The sequence below is a fragment of the Papilio polytes genome, unplaced genomic scaffold (assembly GCF_000836215.1).
Source record: "Papilio polytes unplaced genomic scaffold, Ppol_1.0 DF824169.1, whole genome shotgun sequence".
Lineage (NCBI taxonomy): Eukaryota > Metazoa > Arthropoda > Insecta > Lepidoptera > Papilionidae > Papilio > Papilio polytes.
Genome location: NW_013525035.1, coordinates 1,587,280 through 1,613,631, shown reverse-complemented (window position 1 = coordinate 1,613,631; position 26,352 = coordinate 1,587,280). Strand labels below are relative to the sequence as shown.

Here is a 26,352-nt window from a genome sequence, read left to right as displayed (position 1 = left end):
TTCGATTCACGTAAAAACTACTAGGTCGATTTTAAAAATTCTTTCACCATTACAAAGGTAACTTATCTGTGACCAACATAGGCTATGTTTTTGACATTTTTTTTTATTACACGCGGCCGATCTATACGTGATTACTTACTTAATTTTGTAGAGTTTCGAGTTTTCTTTGGATTTGATTGATACACTGGTGTGATGGCACATCATGTAAATCACCAGGCCCAGGCAGATCCAGTTAGCCTGAAATGTTATTTAATAATTTTGATTAATAGTTACTACTTCCGTTGAAAAAATAACAACTAAATGTTAAAGTTCATGCTCGAAGGACCAACATTCACTTAAAGAGATTTACACGGGCCAGTTTGAACGATTTAAAGTTTGCGGTTGAAAGACCGTATGTTCAAGACAGTTTTCCTGGTACGGGTAAAGTTAACAGTTGAAATATGTATTTATTTATATAGTAACACACACATAAGTTAACTAAAGTAAACTGTGTGTTAGTTTAAACCGTACTCTGTAATTCTTTAGTAAAAAAGATTCTACAAAATGCTGACATGCGTATGTGGTCAAACCTTATAAGTTTTATACAATCCAAGTTTTTTTTTTATAATACAAGGTGGCAAACGAGCAAGTGACTACCTGAAACCACCAAAATGGAAAGCGACCGCTGCCCATAAACATCCGCAATTGCAGATGCGTTGCCTACCCTTAATTGATGGAGGAGACGCACATAAACAGAACATTTCCCCATCCTATGCATCTCTTCCACCATCAAATCCACTTTTCCTTCCCATCCTCACCTCTTAAGAAAAGGGCGGAGAGGGTAAGGGACTAAAATTAGGCCTCCGGCATCACACTCATCAGACGAAACGCGGAATTGCTTCCACTTCACAACTGTTTTCTGTGTTGTCGTGGTATTTCACCGGGCGAGCCAGCCCATTCGTGCGAAGATGCTAAAGCGAGCTCTACCACTGTTGTTAAAGTTGTGTTGTAGTTACCGTGACGACGAGAGCCACTGGCCCCACGAAGCTCATGATGAAGAGGTGGTCGGTGGAGAGCCAGCAGGCGTGCGGCGTGCCGTAGCCGGCGGGGCGCGCGGCCGCCGCCGCCAGCACCACCAGCGCGGGCGCCAGGTACGCGCCGGCGCAGTACCAGCGCGCGCGCGCCCGCTCCGGCTCGAACACCTCCACCAGCATCGCGTACAGGTGGAAACCTGACCAGGTACACAAAAGCAAATAAGTCAAACGAAGTAAAGAATCAACCAAGATATCGTGAATCAAAAATTACAATAGGCAAAAAGAAGAATCCATTGCATCCTCTATTATCTTACTTTAACGTCAAGATTATGAATTATTTGCATTCAAGTTTAGATGGATGGATGGATGGATATTTGTTGCTACGTATCTCCAGAATAGCTCAACTAATTTCACTGAAATTCATTATATTATATATATATAGGACATAGTCTGGAAGATCTTATGACACTCTAAGTTTTTTGTTCATTCCACGCAGACGCAGTCGCGTGCAACATCAAGTTTAAATAAAGAAAATGAAAAGGCATTGTAGTATTATAATTTAAAAGAACTATAGTAAATTACGATCAGTAAGGATACAATTTTACTAGTAAATAATTGCACCATCACAAATGTACCTTCTAAAAACATCCAAGCGAATGCAGCCAAGAAGAAGTAATGCAGCAGACCAGCGATGATGCCGCAGAGGATCCTGTCCTGGGTCTGGTCGATGCCCACCATGAATATCACCTCCGCCACCAGCAGGCACCAGCACAGGTGCTTATGGATCAGCACGCGGTCGGACTGAAATTATACAAACAGAATTTAAAGAACATATTTACTAGAACGCAAGAGAAACATAAAAGCTTGAATATTATTAACTGCTGCTTTATCATAATGCACTCTCTATATTGCATTCTAGCTGTTGCTCGCGGCTTCGCCCGCGTGAAATTAAAAAATAATAAAAAGTACAGCATATGTAACTCACTGCTAACGTAGCTTCTAATGATGAAAGAATTTTTGAAATCTGCCCAGTAGTTTTTGAGTTATTTCAATACATACAAAAATACAAATCTTTCCTCTTTATAATATTAGTTAGATTGAAGTTAATACTTATTCCAAGAAATAAAGGTTCTTATTATAAATCATCATGATAGAGGAAAACCAAAAGTATAAAAGATGCATATAATGTATGAAAAAGCAGCACTGTGCCAACCCTCCGTAGGGAGAAGGTTAATGATGAGATTCTTATTAAAGTTAAGTAGCTACAAAAGTAGAGAGCTGTGAAAAACGGGATAATGAGGTTATAAGTGAAGTTTCCAACCTTCATATTCCTGCAGCACTGGAAGACGAGGACGGCGGCCACCAGCGCGACAGAAGACACCCCGCAGCCGACGAGGGTGAGCAGACGCAGCGCCAGCTCGTGCTGGTGGCCGAGCGCTACTCCGTGCACGTCCATGAGGATGGCGAAGTTGGTCAAATGCGAACACGCGCAGCCCGTGTGCGTCGCGTTAGACCACTCCACCTGACAACCTTCCGGAGACCAGCCACTACAAGCAGTAAAGAAACCTTTAATCATACTAATATTATAAATGTGAAAGTTTACATGGATGTTTGTTTGCAGTTTGTAGTTTGTAGCCTAAACTGCTGAACGGATCTTAAGGAAATTTGGCATGTAGAGAATAGTCTGGAAGAACGCAGAAGCATGGTTTCGTTTTTCTTAATACCACGCGGACGGAGTCGCGGTCGAAAGCTAGTATATGATAAATAATAATTTCTTTTATTGTACTAGCTTTCGCCCGCAACTCGCCTGCGAGGAATTAAAAACATAGAAGTATGCGTTCTACCAGATAGTTCTGTATCACTTAATTTCAACCAGATCCTTAATGCTGTTTTAAAGATACCTTCTAAAAATCACCCATACATCTATCCAGACTATATCTGTGACGAATTACAACGAGAACCGTTAATGCAATTTGAAGATAGGTAGTAACAATCTATGCATCTAAACATACCCATTATTAGTAAGATATAAGTCATGATAATCAGATTTGCTTGTGAATGTAATTGTAGATAATATATTATTAGACAACTTATTTAATTGATACTGTCGCTTTTAACTCAGAGCAATACTTCTCGACAAGACTCAAGTTACGCGCCAATCTATCCATACTTCTAGTGACATTTGACAGCTGTCAGCTAGGGACGTGACGTTTATGCCGATAATCTAGAGTTGCGCCAATTCTATAGCACGGTACTAATTTTATTCCTAACAATATGGTACTTAATCTCTCAGAAAAACCTAGTGGCAATATTATAAAATAAAACTTACTGCAAAGTATAATCCCAGAAAACGCAAACTGGGTTAGTGACGTTCTCTATCTTTAGATGCTTCATGGTAAGCCGCACCATCTGGGAGAGTTGTATATGACGGCCGTTACCTAAACTAGCCGATATCACCTAAAAGACATGAAATCTAGATTTAAAAAAAATGTCTTCACTTATATTTTTTTGGACAACAAGATTTTAAGACACTCAAATGCATTTTAAAATGACGACTAAAATACATGTAAGAACTCTATGCTAAGTAAGAATTCGGAATTACAATGAAAAGTACACACAAGGTAAAGTAGACATTAAGCATAATACCTTAGAGTTCAAAACTCTAGAGACGTTGTTCTTCTCGCGTTCAGAATTGATGGTGGTGGAGGCACTATCCGAAGAATGCGCCGCGAACTGCGGACTTTTACCAAAAGTCGGCGGTAGGATCTGCTCCAAGCGGTCGAAAGCGAAGAACACGATACGTACTAAGTCGTTCTGTCGGTTATCTGTAAGAATTAAGTAACTTAGTAAAGAATTTAACAAAAACAGGTTAGCGTGGTATGGGCATGTTATGAGAAGGGATTGTAACAACAAGAACGTTAGTAAAAAATGTGCAGATTCACCGGTAGAGGTAGACGTAGAAAGAGACCTGTATTGCGAGAAAGGTGACATGATCAAAAAGGGAGTGATGACTGAGATGACGCTACGGGAGGAAGATTGGCAAAAGGAAAATAAAAGTAGAAAATCTCAGAGACCCCTAATAATAATATAGCCCCTTTATTCTGAAATTATTCAGTTAACTATAGTTGAGTATGGATTAAGTTCACAATATGTCTCTAATTTCAGTGTGCCTCTTGGCATAGGCCTTCTCTAAACATTTCCATTGGGTTCTGTCGTGGGCAACTCATCCTCCCATCTTAGAAGCTGCCGACCTTTCCTTCTTTTACCGTATTACTGAATGGTACCCGAGAGACGGTAAAAGAAGGAGAGGTCGGCAGAGACCCCTACTAATGGTAAAAACAATCTGCAAAGCCTATAAAATTTTCTAGCGATGCTATACCAAGTAATTTTTTTTAAATAAATGTTTTAGTTTATCAAGCAACAATTGTTTCAATGTGTTCATTTCTTCAATGAATTTTTCTTGACACTAATTGTTACTATAATTTACTTTACCTAGTAAAGCAGCCTTGGGTATAGTGATGATGTCCTCGGAAGCCTTCCACTGCTCCTGAGCGATGATCGACGGAAACGTTTCGTCTTCAACACTCTTTACTTCCAATACTCTGACTGAGAGACCTGGAAATTAAAATTGTCATTAAATCAATCTTGGCTTTATATTTAAACTAGCTTTCGCCTGCGACTCCGTCGGCGTGGTAATAAAAAAACAAAACCAAGTAGCCTATGTGTTTTTCCAGACTATCCTCTACATCTATGTCAAATTTCATTGAGATCCGTTCAGCAGCATAGGCTACAAACTCTAACAAACATCCATCCATCTATCCATCTAAACTTTCACATTTATAATATTGAGTATGTTAGTTTGATGTTTTTATCTCAAAACTTACTACTTAAATTACTATATCCTCTTTTCGCTTAGCAAAGCTATAATAATATAAATAATAGTCTGCTTACATATATTCTTAACAATCTGCAATATAGTCTTCTCTTTGGTGACAGCATCTGCTAGAAGGAAAGCATTCTCTTCTAGTTGTGTGAGCAGTGCGCTCGCTACGCGGTTCTGTGCGTCTGTGCTCAAATCCGACCAGGATGCTCGTTGACTTTCTTCTAGAAGATTCGATCCTGAAATTAGAAAGAGGATAATGTTAAGAGACCTTCAAAACAAAAATCTATAATCTACAAAGACATTTAAATATAACAAATCTAGATTAGACCATAATGAGTGAATAATGTGGGACCGAGAATGGACCCCTGAGGGATCCCACCTTTAACATTGTAGTAATACTCAGATATGTCTAATCTAGTGAATTTATTTATTCCTTCCACTCTGAATATTTACTATTAAAACATTTACATAAACATAAGTCAAATTGTGTTAAGATTATTATAAATAATTTTGTGTGCGCACGAACGAACGCTTTACGAAAGTCTAGAAGTATCGTAAGGCGTTAGCCAATAAAGACCTTCATCTTTTTATAAGCTTCCAACATTCTTACCAGTTTTGATTACTCCGAGCAGCATATCAGCAACAAAGGTCTCCCTCTGTCGAGGGTCGGGGAAAGTTTGCATGTTCTGGGACATCCTCTGCGCCAGTTTCTTCATTATGCTGGTTGTTGTCATCATGTCGCCTCCGTATAGCGTCTTTGATGACGTTACCTGGAACATTTAAATTGAATTTAAAGTTAAGAATGTTAGTGTCCTCCATTTCTATGGAGAACAGATAGATATGTTATATTTTGTACTATTGTTTGGGCAGTGCGGCTTCTTATAATTCATGCGTAAGTGGAAAATTCCACATAGCTTTTAAAATGTTTACATTAATTTTTTAGTTACCTGTGCCAAATCATTGCTGATACTGAGCAGAGACTCCCCCTCGCGTACCCTCGCTTCCAGGCTGTTGAGCCACACGGAGCGGCACTCGCTGAGGTCTGGTGTCGCGCCATGCCACCCCGGCATGCCCTCACCTGACAATCATCATTATTACTGCTTTTTTTCTCTGAAATAATCGCACTACAACTGACTTTGAGGGTTTAACAAGTAATACCAACCGTAAACAAAGTCCCCGTCAACTTGGACATTGTGTGGTGTTTCAGCTGCGCTTGCGCCGCGATAATCTATCATATGCTCAGCCGTGTCACCATCACTACCTATATAATTTAAACGATATTAGAAAATATACTCTACTACCAATCGAGTGGCAAGAAGTGTGTGGATCAGTTTGTCGGAGTACAAGCGGTTTGTAGAATTCAATTCCGAAGGTAGATTATGTACTCGGTAACGATCCTCCATTGTAGGCGTACGAGGAGATAGTGAAATAACAATAGCGCAACAATAGAAACACTATCCTTAGTTGACCACCATCTTAATTGATAACTTCACAACACAATAATCGAATTGCAAACATTTACAGAGATTAACCAATTGATTTTATAATAAACTAGCTGTTCCCGTGCGTCTTCACCCGCATGAAATTATGAAAATTTTATTTTATTGTTGATATTTGTCAAATTATCAATTACAAATGTCAAAATGACATGACAACGTTACTTCCTTAATGTTGGCATTAACTTATGGTCTCTTTCCCGCATTAGGGTTTTTATCCAAAATATTTACCCCCTAAGTTTAATGACGTGAAATTATATAGCCTAAAGCGTGACGTAGGTGTAGGGCTTTTTATTAAAAGAAAAAATATTCAAAGATATGCTGTAATTACTGACAACTTAGGCAACAAAGAAGTGTGTGTTTACGCTTTATTATAATAGTATAGATAAAGAAAAGCGCATTCTACCATTCAAAGACAACTGTCATCTGTCATTCTATCGTTGTCTTGACATCTATCATGCAATATTCAGCCAGTACTCAAAATTATTAGTTGCCAGTAACTTTAAGCGTTCAAAATTAACACTAATTCCGCTCCGTTAAGTTAAAAATCTTACCTTTAAGTAAAGCTTCAGAGCCCAGTCTTCGTATGATCTGCAGTTGTCGGTCACTGGGCTGGTCCAGGCCGAGGTCATGGTAGTTCTCTCCGGAGGGGAGTGCGCCGCGCCGGCGTGGCCTCTCCTCCACCACGGACTCAGAGCTTACTGTACATCTGGAAAATACACAATATACACGTTTAATAGGTGGAAGTGACAATAATAATAGTTAAGGGTACAGATTTGGGATCACCCGCAGCAAAACATGCTATTCTGTCGCAAGCCGTTCTTAACATGAGACAAATGCTTTGTTTAAATGGTGGAAGAAATTAAAAAAGATTCGTCAATATTTTATGCTAAAGAAAGGAATATTGCTACGTTGATCAGTTTATCTTAATTAAACGGAGTTTAAGATAGACAAATTATAGTTTACATTACAGTAGTTACTGTCATGATGTATGGATCTGAATGTTGGGCAGTAAAAGGAACGGATGAAAGGAGACTACATGTGACAGAAATGCGAATGTTAAAATGGATGTGTGGGGTAACACGAATGGATAAGATACGAAATGAGTATATTAGAATAAGTTTGAGAGTAGTCCCTGTAGTAGAGAAGGTAAGGAATAAAAGGTTAGCATGGTATGGGCATGCTATGAGGAGGGATGAATCGCATGTTACAGGGAGAACGTTAGTTAAGTGTGGAAGGGTACATCGGTAGAGGTAGACCTAGAAAGAGATGGATGGATTGTGTAAAAGGTGACATGATCAAAAAGGGAGTGATGACTGAGATGACGTATGATAGAGTTATGTGGAGGACAAAAACCTGTTGCGCCGACCCTACGGGAGTAGGATAGGGAGATGATGATGATTACAGTAGTTTGGTATAGACAATTGAATAAAACTTAACATATAATACAAAGGGAAACCAATCTTTTAGAGTTATGTTTTCAGCATTACAAATTAGTTATATACTCACGTCCATCTTGCTAATCCAGTGGCGCCGCCAGGACAGGGCTGGACTGCGTACTGGCCTGCTAACGTCCAGTTCCAGTGCAAACCGCGAGCTGTCACTTGCGGACAATACGCTGCTCGTCTGCCAGCGTTGGGTGTAGAACTGGTAGCTAGAAAGACCACATATTAATTATTTATTGAATATTGATAAAAAAATGATAAAGTTAACAGTATTACATAGGAAACAAAAAGATTTTTTAAAGAACGAAGCAACATTAAACGCTTCAACAGTTGATTAGTAGAAAGGTTTCTTGGTTGATTGGAAGAAAAATATAAAAAGAACCCTTAAGCTATCATTCCACTATAGAATCCGTGGGTCAACTTACAATAGATCTTGTTGCCAAATATATCACCGTCAACATCAGGTGTTCTGTTTTCTTTAGGCGGCATATGAACTGGAGAAGTCGAATCAGAGTCTTCGTCTTTCGACGGCCATTGCATCGTCTCTTCTGTTACCGGTGCTAAAATAAATTACATACAAATCAGTACCAAAATGTCTTACGTTCCAGGAGTTTTTAATGTTACTAATCGATTATAAATTCGGTCAATCTATGATCTTAACAGATAAAACTGTCTGCAACTTTTTATTAAATTACTTGAATAACTTTTCATTTTATGCCACAGTTAGTGTCGGATTTACTATGAAAAGTCTAGACAACCAGTTTTAATTATTGATTGAATTAGTCGTCTACTTACGTATTCCATCATCTCGTTCTTTAGGTTTCTCAATCTTCGGCTCAGACTCGATGACTTTCGGTTCCTCTTTTTCTGGAACATTCTCGTGCGGGATTTGCGGCGGTTCCCTTTCCGATGAAGACTCCGGTTGTCGTGTCGTTGTTTTCTAAAAAGAAAGTTGTATGAATTAAACTTAGTGTAAAAATGTATCTATACTAAAGGATGTATCTTACTTTAGTAGGAAAATCCAACTATCATAATTATTCAATTTCACCACCGAACTCTAAATGGCCAATTTTTCACAGGATTACAAAAATTTTCGATGAAAATTTGACATAGCGCAATAACTTATGGAATTTAACGTAGGAAATCTGACGTCCTTATGTTTACAAGGTTCACTGCCACGCTAAGATTTGTTTGGGTTACTAAGGGGGGACTCTAACAACCATTTAACGCCTGTGAGTTAGATGTTTAAATAGAAATATAGCATACTTTAGTTCCGATGTCTCCAAGCTTGACTTCCGGTGGTAAAGTGATGTGAGGTCTGAATGTGGGTGGCGTGATGACGGTGGGCTTCTTCCTCTCCGTCTGCTGAGTTTGCACGGGGCTCTTCGGTATGGGGGGTAATGTAGATCTCCAGACTGTCGGCTGTGACGTAATCAGCCAGGGTGGGGATGGCCGGTTCGTCGTACTCGTAGTGGATGCTGGAAGAGTTATTTATAAGGTTATTTCATAAATTAAACAATCATTTTTCTCAGTGTTTTAGAAAAAAAATGAAGTAAAGTAGAATTATGACGTAGTGCCTTCAAGAGAAGGGTGAATGGATTCTTATTAAACTAGCTCCGTCCACCACATTACCACTTAACTATAGGTGCGGTTGTGGTCAAGCGCTGATTTAAAAAAAAAACCTGTCTAGTGCAATCAAAATCTATATGATAATAACTATAAGTATAGCTACATTGCTTTTAAGACTTTAGACAAATTAAAAAAAAAATTGATACCCTAACTAAAAATTAACATCGCAATTTACAAAACTATAACCGCCATCTATTATAAAAATAAAACATCACATGAGTTACTCTGAATTTTCTCATATAAAAATGTAATTGGACTGGAAAAATTACATTTAAAAAGGGTAAACTCACCCGGTACACATTGGTAATGCGCCTCGAGGTATTTGAGCGTATTCGGGCACGGGTCACCGAACATGTTCGTACTCGCTAATATACTGCAATTCTGGTGCATGCTGCATCTGTAAGGATATTGAGGTTAATTGGACGAACTGAGCGAGCGATGGACCGCTGCAAATCTAAACTGTAGTTCTAATGAACGGATTGTTACAAACTTTAATTGGAAGTTTGTGTTCTGAAGTAACGAATGCATAGTTTAGTGTTTTGTTTGTTTGATAGGTAATTCTGAGTACCTAAACTTATTTATGGCCGCTTTGCCACCTACGTTTGATCATTCGTTAATGATTTTAGTTTGGCCATATATAGTAGATCTGTGTATTAAGATTGATCATTTTTTTGCACATTGGTTCTAAGGGCCTGTCCTACTGCTGATAGAGGCTCGGATAGCTTAAAAATGACGTTACAGTCAAATAAGGGAACAAAATCCGACATCATCACATATTTTACACGTTAGATTATCAGACAATTTACAATTTGGTAAGACAGGCCCTAAGTCCCTTATACATCTTACTTTACATCATTTGTTCACACGACTTGTCTGTCGGTACGTACAAACGTATTATAAATTGAAATCGCATCACGGGAAATGTCGGCAATCAAGTTTATTTCTATACGTTGATGTTAGGTGTATGGTCCAAGTCATGTACTTATTTTAATAGATTTTAGATTTATCTACAAAGTATGTCGACTCGTTATCGAATAAAATTAAATAGAATAATCGAAATTCGAAATAAATTGCACAGTAAAAATATAAATGTCACCTACAACTCATTTCTTGTCACATAGTATATGACATACTTATTTCTAAGTGTAAAATACACACAGGCTTAGGGGCAGTACTACCAAATTCTCGTAAATTGCCTGATAATAATCAAACAGATAAAATACGTGATGGAAATATAGGATTTTTTTGTTTCACAATTCAAGATACCGATAAATAAGAACCTGGTAGTTAGTAAAAGCGGCAACGTCGCAAGGACGCTTAAAAGATCATATTCGGGCAGTTTTGCAAAAAACTTTATTTTTCAAGTTAAGATAAATCTTTCCTATTTTCTGCTAAAAATTTCTTTAAAAAGATTGTATACAATATATGCTAAGTATTAAAAAAAAACCCTTATTTATTTTAATATTTGGTTAAAAATAAAATATATAAAATGCAATAAGTGGAATGAATTGCGAATCGGAATTTCGTTTCCATGACAACGGTATATTGTTATTTATCACTAAATTTATGCGGAACAAAACAATGGATAGTATTGCAATAGTCTAATCACTTTTACGTAAATTATCTGACATCAATGAAGATGTAATATAGCAGAATGTATAAAATGATTTTTCTGTCCCACCACTGACATCTGTCATTATTAATAACACTGATAATTTACAACAGTACAATAACGGCAACGTCGCAACGAATGCTTATAAGTTCCTATTTATGCAGGTTCGTAAAAGAGACCACGCCCTAAATTACGTGACATCTTAGTTTAGTTTTACTTAAATGTTTATTTTTACGTAATTGAATGCATAACAAGCTTTTATATTAACAAAGGATAATAACACAGCTAATAGTAAAAATTAACAAATACAATGAGAAAAAAATATTTTAACAACAAAATATTACGTTGAATGAATTGCGTTGCGTCATTTTGACAACGGATCACTGTTATAATGTAACCATACGGTTCCATGTAAGACTACTTCGTAAGATGCAAACTTCACTGCCATGAGTAAACTCAAAAACACAAAAAGTACAGAGTTTGTAACTCGAAACATGGCCCATTGCCATGCTAGATTATCGTCTCAATTTCTCACTACTGAGTGATTGTGGGGACGGTATATTCATGTTATATTACAAGACAATCGTAAATTCATCTTCTCAAAACTCAACAAGATCTATTTTCAGTCAAAATATTGATATTAACTCAAAATAAGACCAAAGAAAGTTTTCTCATCCAGTTGATAAAAAGATAATGGTCACTCGATCTGGCAGTCAAATTAGGAGCTTGTAAATTTGCTATTTTACCTATCCGAAACTTGTGGGACTGGATTTTGCACCAGATCTGACGTCATTGTGACATTCATGTCATTTCGACATTATCCAGAACTCTTTATCAGCCACCCGTGGGACAGAATCGAAAAGTTTTGTATGGGGCTTGTAAAAAAAATGACATTGACATTTAAAACGTCACAGCGTTATCTGCTATTTAAAATTGGTGGGACAGAAATTTTGTATTTTATCTGACGTGACGTCATATTTACACTATCAGGGCCTCTATCTACCACCGGTGGGACAGGCCCTTAGACTTATAAACTAATGAGGTGATATCTATAATAGAAAATCAAAACCGGTAATAAAACAAGGCGTATTTAAATCTAAAAATCGCACTTTCAATATTTTAAATGTCCATAAATCGCTACATCGTATATTTTGCGCCGCTATACGGTCACGCACTTAGGCCGAGCGAGGGTCCCACTTTATTGGCAATCTCGCGGGCCTAACGCGATAAACTTGGGTGTTGCGAATATTTAATTTTCGTCAATTTTCGGCACTCCCTCGGGCTCCGGGATAATGATGGTGGATTATAATTGAAGGACACATTCACACGGTAAGGGATAGGTAACGTGGTATCTGCCTTTAATTAATGAGAGCTATGTATCTAACGTAATGGTTTTGGGATTTGATATATCGGTAACCGAAGACGGGATCTTTTTTAATTATTTTACACTAGCTGTCGCCCGCGACTCCGCCCGCGAAAAAAAATAAAAGCAAGTAGCCTATGTGTTATACCAGACTATCCTCTACAAGTATACCAAATTTCATCGAGATCCCTACAGCCGTTTAGGTTACAAACTCTAACAAACATCCATCCATCCATCCATCTAAACTTTTCCATTTATAATATTAGTAAGAAGCAACATTATAACGGTTTTATTGCACATCTAAATGATTATGCGGTCGTAAATCACTTGATACTATTGTGGAAGGAAAACAACGTGATGCAACTTGCACATATCTGTGAAGAATTATTTTTAAGTAATAAAAATGGGTTAATCACAACTAACTTAGGATAGACTTATCCTCAGTGTAGATGTGACCTGATGATGTATATATCATACTAATATTATAAATACGAAGGTTTAGATCGATGGATGTTTGTTAGAGTTTGTAGCCTAAACGGCTGAACGGATTTCGCTGAAATTTAGTGTAGAGGATAGTCTGAACGAACACATAGGCTACTTACTGTTGTTTATTTTAATTCCACACGAACGGAATCGCGGGCGAAAGCTAGTCTATACGTAACATTATAAAGAGGAAAGATTTGTATTTTTGCATGTATTGAAATATCTCAAAAACTACTGGAGCGATATCAAAATTCTTACACCGTTAAAAAGCTATGTTATCACTAAGTAACATAGGCTGTTTTCAAAAACTTCGTGTAGACGTCGCGAGCAACAGATAGTACTCGATAAAAACACACTCATCTGTTCGATATAAAGTAAAAACATTTTGAAAACAACTCTGAATAAAAGTGCATAAACGATATTACCTCGCAGTTTAATATTTTCCTTGTAAAGTGGACAAATCAATTATTGGCGAGCGCGGAGGGTCCCAGGGATATAATTTCTCGCGTTATTTGTACAAGAATGCCCTCTGACGTTAACGAGCAAGGGAAGTTCAATAACCGCTTTTTATATCATTTCAATTTATTTTAAAAACGTATAACGTTTGTCTCTTTCGATTAAATTATGAAAACGGTTTTTTTGGGATTAAATAAAACTTAATTAAATCTCATCTCATCACCAGCTCAATATACGTCCCCACCGAGGGGCTCGGAGCCTTTTTTTTTTCCGAAGGGGAATGCTTTCTGCATACTCCATGCCTCTGGGCAGACACGAGAGTTATGTGGCACTCTCCCCCCATAGTGGGGGGCATACCTCACTAAACCCCTTCGTTCCCTCCTGGCCATTGTGTGGGACGCCACGGGATCGCTTGCGCTTGCCACCGCGACGCCCCACTGACCGCCCCGGGAAGGGGCCCTCGGTGCGTCCCAACGAGTTGGGACGCTGCACCCTAAGGCGCTCCTCGGAAGACGGCACCGTGCAATGTAGGTTCGGAGACCCAGCCTCGCCCGCTGGTGCCGTCAGGGATTATAGAGAGGGGCTCGGAGCCTACCCCAAGTAAGGGTGACTAGGCCATAGTCAGCCACGTTGGCCAAGTGCTGGTTGGTTTCACACATATCTTTGAATTTCTTCGCCGATATGTGCAGGTTGCATCACGATGTTTTCCTTCACCATAATTAAATCTACCTAACCCTAAATACCTAAGCAAAAAAATCCTTTTTACTTCGTTTGTATCTGTCTTTTGGTAGATGTCTATCTATACTAGTATTATAAAGAGGAAAGATTTGTATTTTTGTATGTATTCGATTCACGTAAAAACTACTAGGATTTCAAAAATAGTAGTTACATATAAAGGCTATGTTTTTTGGTATATTTACTTTTACGCGGACGAAGCCGCAAGCAACAGATAGTTTTGAAAAAGTTAAGACATATGTTAAAAGAATTAAGTTTTTAATTTGAAAGGTCTTATTGTTTATACCACGCGAACGAAGTCGCAAGCAACAGCTAGTTTTTTATAAAACATAATATATAACATAACATAACAATGTTGTGTCAGCCTGTAAGCGTATCCATGATATTGTGTTTTAGTTATAATTATTTTTCTTCATCAAACATTACCTATTTCATGTGATACGTTGGCTTCATATTATAAATAAATAAATAAATGAACTTACTTCTCTTAATATATAAATTATAGGATTTAATACAGATTACAAACAGACATTCCAATTTTATTATAGTTACAGATTAGCGCTTAGCCAAATTGCAATATTAGCTAAAACAATATCAAGTGAATCTCGCGCGTATTTCAGCGATGCGGTTTTAATTTGTTGCCGTTAATTTGTTATTTTGCGTAACTGTTTTGTGCTAAAGCGTATTTAGTATACTGCATTGCATTAACGTGGGTTTACACTGAAACATGCCTACAAAAATATCTTCAGATATCTTGAAAAAGACAAAGATAGTCTATCTTTGTTTTGGAAATAAAAAAAAAATTCTACGAGTGTTGTTAAGACGTTCTCTGAGTGAATTATAAGTGTTTTCTTAACAATTTATAATATACTAGCTTTCGCCCGCGACTCCGTCTGCGTAGAATTAAAAAAAAAAAACTAAAAAACTCTACATCCATGCTAAATTACATCGAGATCCGTTCAGCCATTTAGGCTACAAACTCTAAGAAACATCCATCCATCCATCTAAACTTTCACATTTATAACATTAGTAAGATGTTTTTGAGCATAGTCTGGAACACATAGAAAGACTACTTTCCTTTGTTTGTTTTTTTAATTCCACACGAACGGTGTCTCGGGCGAAAGCTAGTATATAGATAATTTAAAGGTATAACGCGTAAATGTTTTAATTATTAAGATGAAGTTAAAAGAGATTTTATTTAAAATCTATCAGCACATTAAATATTAAATCCGTCTCAAACTTGTACATCTTGCATTAAGTAAATATTACGCTAAGGGTGTGCATTCACTGAGGCGAATACAGTACGCTTGAAGGTTTGCTATATTGATGTAAATTGTTGGCTAGATATTATATACTAGCTGTTGCTCGCGACTTCACTTGCATGAAATCTATACTATTATAATAAAGCGTAAACATGCACTTCTTTGTTGCCTAAGATGTCAGCAATTACAGCATATTTTTGAATAACTCTTTTTTAAATAAAAAGCCCTACACTTACGTCACGCTTTAGGCTATGATTTTCGTGCCATTAAACTTAGAGGGTTAATATTTTGGATAAAAACCCTAATGTGGGAAAGAGACCATAAGTTACTGCCAACATCAAGGAAGCAAGGTTGCCATGGTTTCATCGTCATGTTTTTTTGACATTTGCAATTGATAATTTGACATATGTAAACAATAAAATTAAATTTTCATAATGCGGATGTAGTCGCACGGGAGGAGCTAGTTAAAACATAAAATATGTTACTCACTGAACACGTAGCTTTTTATAGTGAAAGATTTTCTGAAATTGGGTCAGTAGTTTTTGAGTTATTTCAATACTTACAAAAATACACATCTTTCCTCTTTATAATAATAGTATAGATATGGACAAACTTAATAAGATAAAAATAGTTAGATAGATTTAGATATAAAAACATCTCATCCTTATTTTGCTGAACAATTACGGTAATACAAAAGAGAACAGTGAAACCAACCACCATACATACCAACAGACATACCAACTACCATTCTTACATTGGCGCCAGTGGTCGAAAAATTGAGAAGCAAAAGATTAGCGTGGTATGAACATATGGACGAGAGGATGGGGACATAGACCAGAAAGAGTTAAGATTAAACGTGGACGGCTACAAAAAAGTATGGATAGCTTGTATTAAAGAGAATATGCTTAAAAGGGACTGGATTTAGATGTGACGGCTGATAGAAACTGTGCCGTCCCTCCGTAGGGAAAAGGGCAAGTTGGTTACGATAAATTCTTACATTAGTGCTGTTGTTTTTACCTGCTATGTAATACCCGCAAGCTCCTCGTTGACATGCAGTTGACGCTCCAGTCGGTGTTGCCATGGTCGTTGCAGATGGTGATTGAGAACCTGCCATAGTTGGCTCTGATGAGATGGATCACCGAGCCTTCCGCGCAGCCGATCTTCAACGTCTTCCCTTCGCACGCGTACGCCGTTTCGTATCTTGGTTCTGAAATGAACAGGGAAATTAATTAGTAGGGAACTATGTAAGAGATAATTCTTGATTTTTTGATTGATTGATTCTCTTTGTTAGTGAGACATATACAAATGTTTGATACTTTGTAAAGTGAAAATAATTGTTGCATAGGAAAAAAATGTAGTAATTTATTTTTTTTAGAGTTTGATGTTAGCTCTAGATAAACATTTTCTTTTACTTAAGACGATATCATTATTTTGACGCTAAGATGTCCGTTAATTGTTATATGAAATTACTCCGAGGGTCCAAATCTACAAAGGCTACTAAATCTTCCCTTCCTGCATCCGCAACCAAAACAATCGTCCAAAATCAAAGCTCGCAAATAAATCCAATCAAACCGATCCTATTGTTTGAGCGAGCGTTACATTCAGAAACCATTTATCCTCGCAAAAGCAAACAACGTCAGAAGACAAAACGAAAAACTGTCGACTCAACCTTTCATAATCAATTTCTGAACGATTCACGCCAGATGTTATTACAAACTTTCGAATACATCGATTCCTGTCTATGAGATTAAAGAAGTACGAAATCCGTTTCTAGTATGCAACGAGCAGTGAAGATTTATCGTGGTAAGTTTTCGAGTAACGGGGTTCGCATACTTGTGTAATAAATCTGGCCAAATTAATGCCGGCACGGACAGATCGTTTAACTCGTTTTTCGCCACGTCATAGCGTGAAATGAGGGGTTTCGATACATAATATACTGGAGCATATCCTTTCTAAGGTAAGGATAAAAATAATGATTTATTACAGCCAAAATAAACTGTATTCGCTTAAAAGGAGTAGATTACATTAAAGTGAAATCTAGTTTAGATTAGTTTGATTACTGAGGTTTGCGGCAAGGAGTGTTAACACATTTCTTCATAAGTAAAATATTCACGGCTTTTAGTTTACCCTAAAGAATATAGAACTTTCTACATTTTAACTATTAACGCGTAAGTCGTAAAGCACACTTTTTTCCGTAGAACATAATGTAAACGGCCACTAAATGAAATAAAATTTCCTCAAGGAATTTGTGAATATAGGCGTCGATGTAACATAGTGTAACGTTTGCGGCACACAACGCAGTATACCAACGGAAACGTGGCCATTAATCAAAAATTCGAGAGCGATTTCACGTTGCTACAGATTAACGATAATACCGGCCTCGCAATAAATTATTCTGGCCTTAAACATTGGTTTAACACGCGCTACCAAACCTACCGTATACTACTGTCGACTGACACTTTTTCTTTTTTTTTAATACTGCAATTGTCGATGTAAATCTGGCCAGTTATAAAAAGACTAGCTGTTCCCGGCTTCATCCGCATGAAATTTTGAATATTTTATTTTATTGTTTACATTTGTCAAATTATCAATTGAAAATGTCAAAACGACATGACATGACAAACCTTGACAGTCTTGCTTCCTTGATGTTGGCAACAAGTTATGGTCTCTTTGCCGCATTAAGGTTTTTATCCAAAATATTTACCCTCTAAGTTTAATGGCGTTAAAATATATAGCCTAAAGCGTGACGTAAGTGTAAGGCTTTTTATTAAAAAAAAGAATTATAAGAAATATGCTGTAATTGCTGACATCTTGAGCAACAAAGAAGTGTGTGTTTACGCTTTATTATAATAGTATAGATAAAATACAATTTCGATTAATAATTGATAGTTTTATTTAAAATTAAATGTTTAATTAACAAAAATTACAAATTATTAATTTGACTTTTATAAAAAAAAACTATGTTTTTTATATAGTTAATTGAACAAATACAATTCAACAAAGATAAATAAAATACATTTGAAGATTACAACAGTATAATATTAGAAAAAACTTAATTTTTAATTACAAATTACTTTATAATGGCTTAGGCTAATAGGTTTTTTATCAAACAAATTAGCGACACCTAGCATGCTAAAAACGTACTAAAAAAGATCATTAGTGAAACCTTAGTGTAAAGTAAGCCGAGATTCATATTTATTAAAGTAACTTAAAGGTATTTTGAACGCCTTAGTCACGCGATAATGCAGTTTATATCGATATTTGAGATGATATCGATACTCGATTATTTATAAAATTTAACAACACCTAAAGTATGGTTGGCCAGTCACACCCTAAGGGTAGGGTGAATGTTAATAAAAATGATTTATTGAAGATGTCCAATGGTACTTGTTACGAAGGGGTAGAAAATTTACGAGGTTTCCACATGTATGGGGTAATTATTTTTTCGCTATGGACACGGTGTGGTTGTGGATAATTTTATTTTGTATAGCCGATGTTTGAATACATGCAGAAGTGACAACTATCCAATTGTCTTCTATACTAAATGTTAAGAGGAAAACTTTGTTTGTTTCTAATAAATAGGCTCAAAAACTATTGGGCCGATTTTAAAAATTCTTTCACCGTTAGACAGGTAATTTATCTGTGACTAACGTAGGCTATATTTTTTCATTTCTTTATCATTATTTCTAAATTTCACGCGGACGGAGTCGTGGGCAAGAGCTAGAATAAAAATGAAAATAATTAAAATGGAATGGATTTAGTAATACTAGGTTGCCATTTGCATGTTAAGTCAATTTATTACTAGTTACCTGTTTTAAAAATTCCGTACAATGTTACAAATGTTTGTTATAAAAAGTTTGACAGTTGGATATGTAAATGACAATAAAAAATTAAAGTTGACAAAATAAATGCTTTCACATTTGTTAGTAAACTTTTGTGACGTGAAATTTAAAAAGTTTCACGAAATTAATGTTTTCGTTTATTTATCTATACTATTATAATAAAGCGTAGACACACACTTCTTTGTTGCCTAGATGTCAGCAATTACAGCATATTTTTGAATAATTCTTCTTTTAATAAAAAGCCCCACACTTATGTCACGCTTTAGGCTATATATTTTCACGTCATTAAACTTAGGGGGTAAATATTTTGGATAAAAACCCTAATGTGTGAAAGAGATCATAAGTTGCTGCCAACATTAAGAAAGCAAGGTTGTTATCATGTCATGTCATTTTGACATTTGCATTGATAATTTGACAAATGTAAACAATAAAATAAAATTTTATGCGGATGAAGCCGCACGGGAACAGCTAGTTTTAAATAATGGTATTGTATGTTATCTGCACAAAACTACTTTTGTTTTTTCTTTAAAAGAAAGGAAATTATAAAATGTACAGTATGATATTCAGATGTAAGCAACCTTTTCCCCCAACTCCTTTAACAAGACTGGTGACATACAAAATGTCTATTTATAACAAAAAAACGTAGTTCACAGCTATTATAAAACCTTTAAAACAAGGGTGGAGGATGGGGGTTGGATAAACAACATCACTTACAGCCCCGCATCGCTGTAAAACTGTAATTATTCCGCCAAAGTACTAAACAATTCCTTTTCAAATGCTCTAACAATCCTGCTTTACTGAAAACGAGCTTACAAACAAACGATTGCATTCATAACTATCTTAACTCTTAGGAAATAAAGTTTAAAATCGTATATCCTGACTTAATTGAAGTAAAATCGTTGCTATCATGGAACCTCGTTAGTATATGTGACTGTCATTTGATATCCCACTGGAGGTTTTTTCGTTTGAAAGGAAACTAAGTTCTATTCTATGTTGGTAAGGTTGTATTTCTTTTGTACTAGCTAATAATGTCGCAGATGTATAAATGGTGAATTTAATTTTGTGTACCATTAATCGGCGTCAGTGGTGGGGGTCGGGGGGGGGGGATTAGAGCGCAAAATTTAATTGTGAGAGATTATGCTATTATTTGTAATGACGTCATCCTGCGGTCGATTTTACCTGATCGATGTATTGGCAGATTTGTTATTGAAATTGTTTCAACCATTTATACCATATTAGCTTTTGCTCGCGACTTCGTACGCGCGGAACTTAAAATTATAAAAAAAACTTATCCTATGTTACTCAGTGATATTGTAGCTATTTATTGTTGAAAGATTTTTTTTTAAATCGGCCAGTAGTTTTTGAGTTATTCCAACAGATACAAAAGTACAAATCATTCCTCTTTATAATATTAGTATAGACTAACTTTCGCCCGCGACTCCGTGTGGAGATTAAAAAAAGAGATTATAGTGCAGCGGCATGCGACATCCATTGTCACTAGTATCGATTACCACAATAAAAAATTCAGTTTTTTTTTTACCTTCATTTATAAGTAACATGTGTCAGTTGAACTGAGAATATTTACAATTGTTCTAATATTGATAACTAGCTTTGGCCCGCGACTCCGTCCACGTGGAATAAAAAAAAAACGAAAGTGATTAGCCTATGTGTTCTTCCAGTCTAACCTCTACATCTATACCAAATTTAATCGAAATCCGTTCTGCCGTTTAGACTACAAACTATAACAAACATCCATCCATCTAAACTTTCGCATTTATAATATAACTAGCTTTCGCTCGCGACTCCGTCCGCGCGGAATTAAAAAAAACAAAAGTGAATAGCCTATGTGTTCTTCCAGAGTATCCTCTACATCTATGCCAAATTTCATCAAAATCCGTTTAGCCGTTTAGGCTACAAACTCTAACAAACATCCATCTATCCATCCATCTAAACTTTCGCATTTATAATATTAGTAAGATAGTAAGATTATAATAGAATTAGTAAGATGTTCAGTTTACCACAATAAAGTTGTGTAAAAAGCAGAGATTTCTAAATTAAAACCGTGCCAAGGTCTATCTGCGACTGATGTGGATTTCGTATTAAAATAGAATGAAAACTGGATTGCTTGTCGCGAACATAACGTTAACTGGAGCAGAAATACCAATTCTCAACATTTTCTGTACAAACAGTATGTAATTTCTTAAAATACATATTAAGGCAGCATGCATTGATAATATAAAGATAAAAAGTTTTCAATTTGATGAAACATTTTTTTATAGATTAACTAGCTTTCGCCCGCGACTCCGTCCGCGCGGAATTAAAAAAAAAACAAATGTGAGTAGCCTATGTGTTCTTCCAGACTAACCTCTACATCTATGCCAAATTTCATCGAAATCCGTTTAGTCGTTTAGGCTACAAACTCTTACAAACATCCATCCATCTAAACTTTCACATTTATTATATTAGTAAGACTAGACTAAGTAAATAAATAAACTGTGGACGCGAAATTAGAAAAAAAAACTTATTATGTAGCCTATGTTCTACAATATTTTACATCATCATATACCAAATTTCCTCGATATCAGTTAAGCCGTTTTTGGAGGCAATTACTTTCATTAAATTATTTAATAATGCATGTAGACGAAACTAACATCGATCAAAAAAACTCTGTTATTATTGTTTATTTAATGTATAAAAAATCTTTACAAATGCTTAAATAAAAACTACTTGTGTGGCAAAAGAACAAGTAACAGGGTAACAACATACAGGATATATGTATGTAGACCTGTAAATATATATAAATACAATAATACCGCAAAATCTCCTTCAATTTCCAAACGTTGCTAACTTACTGGCTATAAATTATAACTTCGTCACAGAACAGGGCTGGCGATGGCGGGAAAGTTGTATACTGAAATACCCAGTCTACTCGTATATATACACATTTCTATATTCCATATATATAATAAAATTGAAGTGTCTGTTTGTAATATAACAAAAAAACAAGATTTCGAGAAGATGTTGTATTTGCGTTGCTTATAACGAAAATCTCATTAAAAAAAACTGTCTGTCTGTCCGCAAGCCGCGTTTCTTCCGGGTAATCTCCGAAACGGCTGGGCCGATTTTGACCGGATTTTCATCGAAGTCAAGGGAAAACCCTAGTCTATATGTATATGTAGTTATAAAGATTATACCTATGTTAACGAAAAGCTATAGAAAAATTATAGTTCGTTTAGAAACTTTCCACGTTTGAAGATAAATCGAAAAACCAGTGTTGTATTATATTTAAACCACTCTCAGAAAGGTTAAGTGACTAACGAAGTCCTTAAGTGTGGATAAAGGAAATGCCATTAAATGTAGTACGGTAAAAAACTTTAATTAGCAATAGTTCTTTTACCAATAACTATTTGTGTCAACCCTAAAAGGAAACCATTGAAAGGTAAAGTGACAAATTGAAAAAGCGCCTTTTATAGTGTATTTTACGAGCTGCCTCAGGATACGTGCAGTGGCAGTTTCCCTTCGCCGCCGCTTGGAGGCGCCACTCTAATGGACTCCGAGCTATCCAGATTCCCCTCAAGATATCCCATTCGAGTGGATAGAAAATATCTTAAGGAAAGTGCTACATGGATTAACTTTATAGCTGAAGGAATGAATTGTTTTCATGTGTTTTTTCAATTTAATTCTTTATTTGAAATGTTCTCGTCAATTAAAATAAGAAAAAAGAACCTCGACAAACGTACAATTAAAACTAAATCTATATTATTATCTTATAAAAATCGTGAAAGAAAGTGGATAAAGGTGATAGTTTTCTGCATAATAAGATTATCGACACACTTTGTGGTAAGAGATTTCAAACTAGGTTTTTAACCTAAAACAAAATGTATCAAGTTTTTAAATTAAACCCAAAGTTTCCTTAAAAACACAAGTAATATATCGGTCTCAAATTGAATTACAAACGACGTGAGACAGTCTAAAATATAGTGTATATTACGTTAAGAAGTCAGAGTGCTGTACATTGAAAATTTAAGATTCTGGGGAGTTTTAAATTCGGTCGCCAGAGGGCGCGTCGGGGCCCGTCTTGACGTTTCTCTCAAATCGATTTCTGAATCGAAACGACGTTTTACTACTTATTTTACGATGATAATGCAGTTACAGTGATAAGCGAAGCGTTAAAAGATGTTAATAAAAATGGTGTTTTGCAAAGGACAAAATTTGAAAATGACTATTCAATATTCTTTGCAAGGATGATTATAATAGACAAAAATTTGAAGTTACTCTATAAAAAAATGTCTTTTAAAAATTAAAAACCAATAGCTTCTACTACTTCCAATTATTTACATGTAATTAATTATAACGATACTCAAAACATCAGGTCAGAATCTTAATAAAATTAAAAATACTTCTCTAGGAATGGACTTTAGCGGTAAGAATCAAAATTAATAAACACACTGATGTTAGAATACAAGGCAATACTAAAACAATAAATCAATACGAATTTATTTCTATATATTACAGAAAATGTTAAATCTTTAAAACATGAATTAAATAAATATAATTCAAATACGCTACCGCTACCGCCTATTAATACAAACACAACCACAGCTCAAATTGTCGGCAGGGAAATTTCGAAGTTGCAAAGCTCTGATAAAATAAGCCCATTGGGGTTAAGGTACGAACTGCGTTGGGGGCTTTCGGACGGACTACGATTGTAACTATCAAATGCAGTTAAAGTAAGTTACCCACCGGACTAACGACTGATAATAACTGCTTTTATATTTGATTTATTTCTAAAGTTATTTATGATATTTCTCCTATACGTTTTATGTATTTCTTACGTTAAATTCCACTGTCGAAGCGCCGTAAGTAGCCCAATAGTTTTATGTTTATCTTACCCCTAGCTTACGCCCGAGACTCCGTATGCTTGGGATTAAAAAGTGAGTAGCCTATGTGTTCTTCCAGACTATCCTCTACGTCTATACCAAATTGGATCTAAATCCGTTAAGTCGCTTAGGCTACAAACTCTAACAAACATCCATCTAAACTTTCGCATTTATAATATTAGTACGAAATATGATTTAAATCAATGATGGTTAATAACTATGTACAAAATAAAAGTAAATATTCATTTGAATTGATAATAAATCAAACCTTAGGCAATTTAAAAATATAAGCTATTCAAGCGTCCATTTTGGACCCCAAAACATTTACCAAATATAAATCCACGTACATCTTCATATTTTAACGTCTCACATCGTCAAATAAGATTATTTCGCTTGGACAACTGAATCTAATTGAGACATCACATGTGACAATATAAACATAGAGAAATAGGCTGTATATCTTTGTGATAGGGGTCAATATTGCTTGTTGTATTTTGATCGAATGTAAGTTCCCATATATCGTCAAGGAGTAACAATGAGGGGTCGAGCAGGAAGAGGGTCCTTAGGGGTCTTTTTTAACAGTTTTCGAGCGATATATGCACCCCCGGGTCACGTATCGTATGAAGTAGCCTCCTGGATAAGCGGTTTCATTTTTCTTTTAGGGGGTCTTTGAGATTTTTTTTTCCTGGAGTATCAAATTTCATCATATTATTCTGTCGGGAATGAAATCTATTTCTAGAATCTTCCATATATCCTATAGTAATTCTACTCTCGTAAGGTCGGCATCAACAAACTCTAACAAACATCCATCCATCTAAACTTTCACATTTATAATATAAGTATAATAAATAATAATAATAAATAATAAATAAAATTTTAATAACGCGATTTTGTAATCACTCCATTAACATAAGAACATCAAATCTCATAAAGAATCAAGTTTAAGCTTTCGAAAAAGGTGCATCGTATTCCCTACACGGTTAACGCAATCCAAGGCGTGAGGAAACCCTCAAGGGAGGGGTTATGCAATAAGATTTTTTTCTCAATCGCCAGAGGGCAGGGGAGACGTTTTTACGTCCGGTTATACAATTTGTGAACGGAACGTTATAGGAAATAAGGCAGTCTATTTGACAGTTTTTGATATATAATACGATCTCGAGACCTTAAAAATAAGAATGTAAAAATTTGTTTCTTAAGTTAGCCATAAAAGTCTTAAGACAACATAGTGTTTTAGGTATTACATTAAAGGCGAAGTTGACAAAAAATCTTTTTATAAAGTATATCAGTAAATTATTTAGGTAAAAAAAATCGCTTCCAGCTGTCTGTCCTTATGTATGCTTAAATCTTATAAACTACTCAACAGATTTTTATGCAGTTTTTTAATAGAATGTATCCATGAATAATATTATAGAGACATATTGATAATTTTACAGGTTTCTAATGTAAATAAACACATTTTTTGCCTACATTGTAATAAATAATTAACTATTAGTTGTTTTAGAATTTACACGAGGAAAGTTAATTTTTGAAATCCACGCATTTTTGAATTCGCAGGCAACAGCTACTCTACAATATAACAATCGTTTAAGTAGTACCTTTATTAAAATAGTCACTATAGTTTAATAGTTTTTTTTATATAAGGGCAAATGGGCAAACGAGCGGCGGGAACACAGAGGTCAACGACAACCATGGACATCCGCAGTACCAGAGGTACTACAGATAAATCACTAGGAAAACGTAAACGTAAACGTAAGGTAAACGATGTAAATAATTATTAAATTATTATATTTCGTGGCAAAGCAAATGTGCGTTACATTTTTCGTGGCAAAGGTTGCTTCAGGGCCCCGGGAGAGGCAATAAATAAGCGGAGCCTTAGCAGTTATGTGTATGTATGTACACAGCTATGTACTGAGTTTTCTTTTCAGCTCCGGCGCTAGTTCTGACCTTTCGGTTCGCACTGTCAGCGAGCTTTTGTGTGCGAAAATGGCCTTTTTAATGCCATTTCTTTGGTTTATGTTCGATTTTAGATTTTATTGACATTAAAATAGAGTTTAATTTTAACGAACAGTGATATTTTTTGGTTATTCCGCAATATTTTGATAATAGCTTTTTCCTTAAATTTGTATTGTAGTAGAGTTTCGATTACTCATGTACGTCTTTAAAAAGATTTTGTCTGTATGTTCATTTAGATGTTGCAGTGAAATCTCACCATCTTATCTTACTTATATTATAAATGCGAAAGTTTAGATGGAT

The 26,352-nt window shown here is 35.7% G+C and overlaps 1 protein-coding gene across 4 annotated transcripts in view; it reads right to left on the bottom strand.

Annotated features, from left to right (window-relative positions):
* The window catches only part of LOC106111370 (latrophilin Cirl), a 285,223-nt gene that overhangs the window by 6,320 nt on the left and 252,551 nt on the right, over positions 1-26,352 (bottom strand). For all 4 annotated transcript variants that reach the window (XM_013293420.1, XM_013293422.1, XM_013293419.1 and 1 more), the window contains 18 exons: positions 16,395-16,584; positions 9,757-9,863; positions 9,104-9,315; positions 8,633-8,777; positions 8,263-8,397; positions 7,902-8,046; positions 6,947-7,101; positions 6,059-6,157; positions 5,844-5,974; positions 5,507-5,666; positions 4,965-5,132; positions 4,506-4,628; positions 3,660-3,838; positions 3,343-3,470; positions 2,335-2,560; positions 1,649-1,814; positions 996-1,210; positions 140-237 (listed from right to left, as the gene is read on the bottom strand). In XM_013293420.1, the coding sequence (XP_013148874.1) occupies positions 140-237; positions 996-1,210; positions 1,649-1,814; positions 2,335-2,560; positions 3,343-3,470; positions 3,660-3,838; positions 4,506-4,628; positions 4,965-5,132; positions 5,507-5,666; positions 5,844-5,974; positions 6,059-6,157; positions 6,947-7,101; positions 7,902-8,046; positions 8,263-8,397; positions 8,633-8,777; positions 9,104-9,315; positions 9,757-9,863; positions 16,395-16,584 (2,782 nt within the window). The remainder of the gene's footprint in view (positions 1-139; positions 238-995; positions 1,211-1,648; positions 1,815-2,334; positions 2,561-3,342; positions 3,471-3,659; positions 3,839-4,505; positions 4,629-4,964; positions 5,133-5,506; positions 5,667-5,843; positions 5,975-6,058; positions 6,158-6,946; positions 7,102-7,901; positions 8,047-8,262; positions 8,398-8,632; positions 8,778-9,103; positions 9,316-9,756; positions 9,864-16,394; positions 16,585-26,352) is intronic.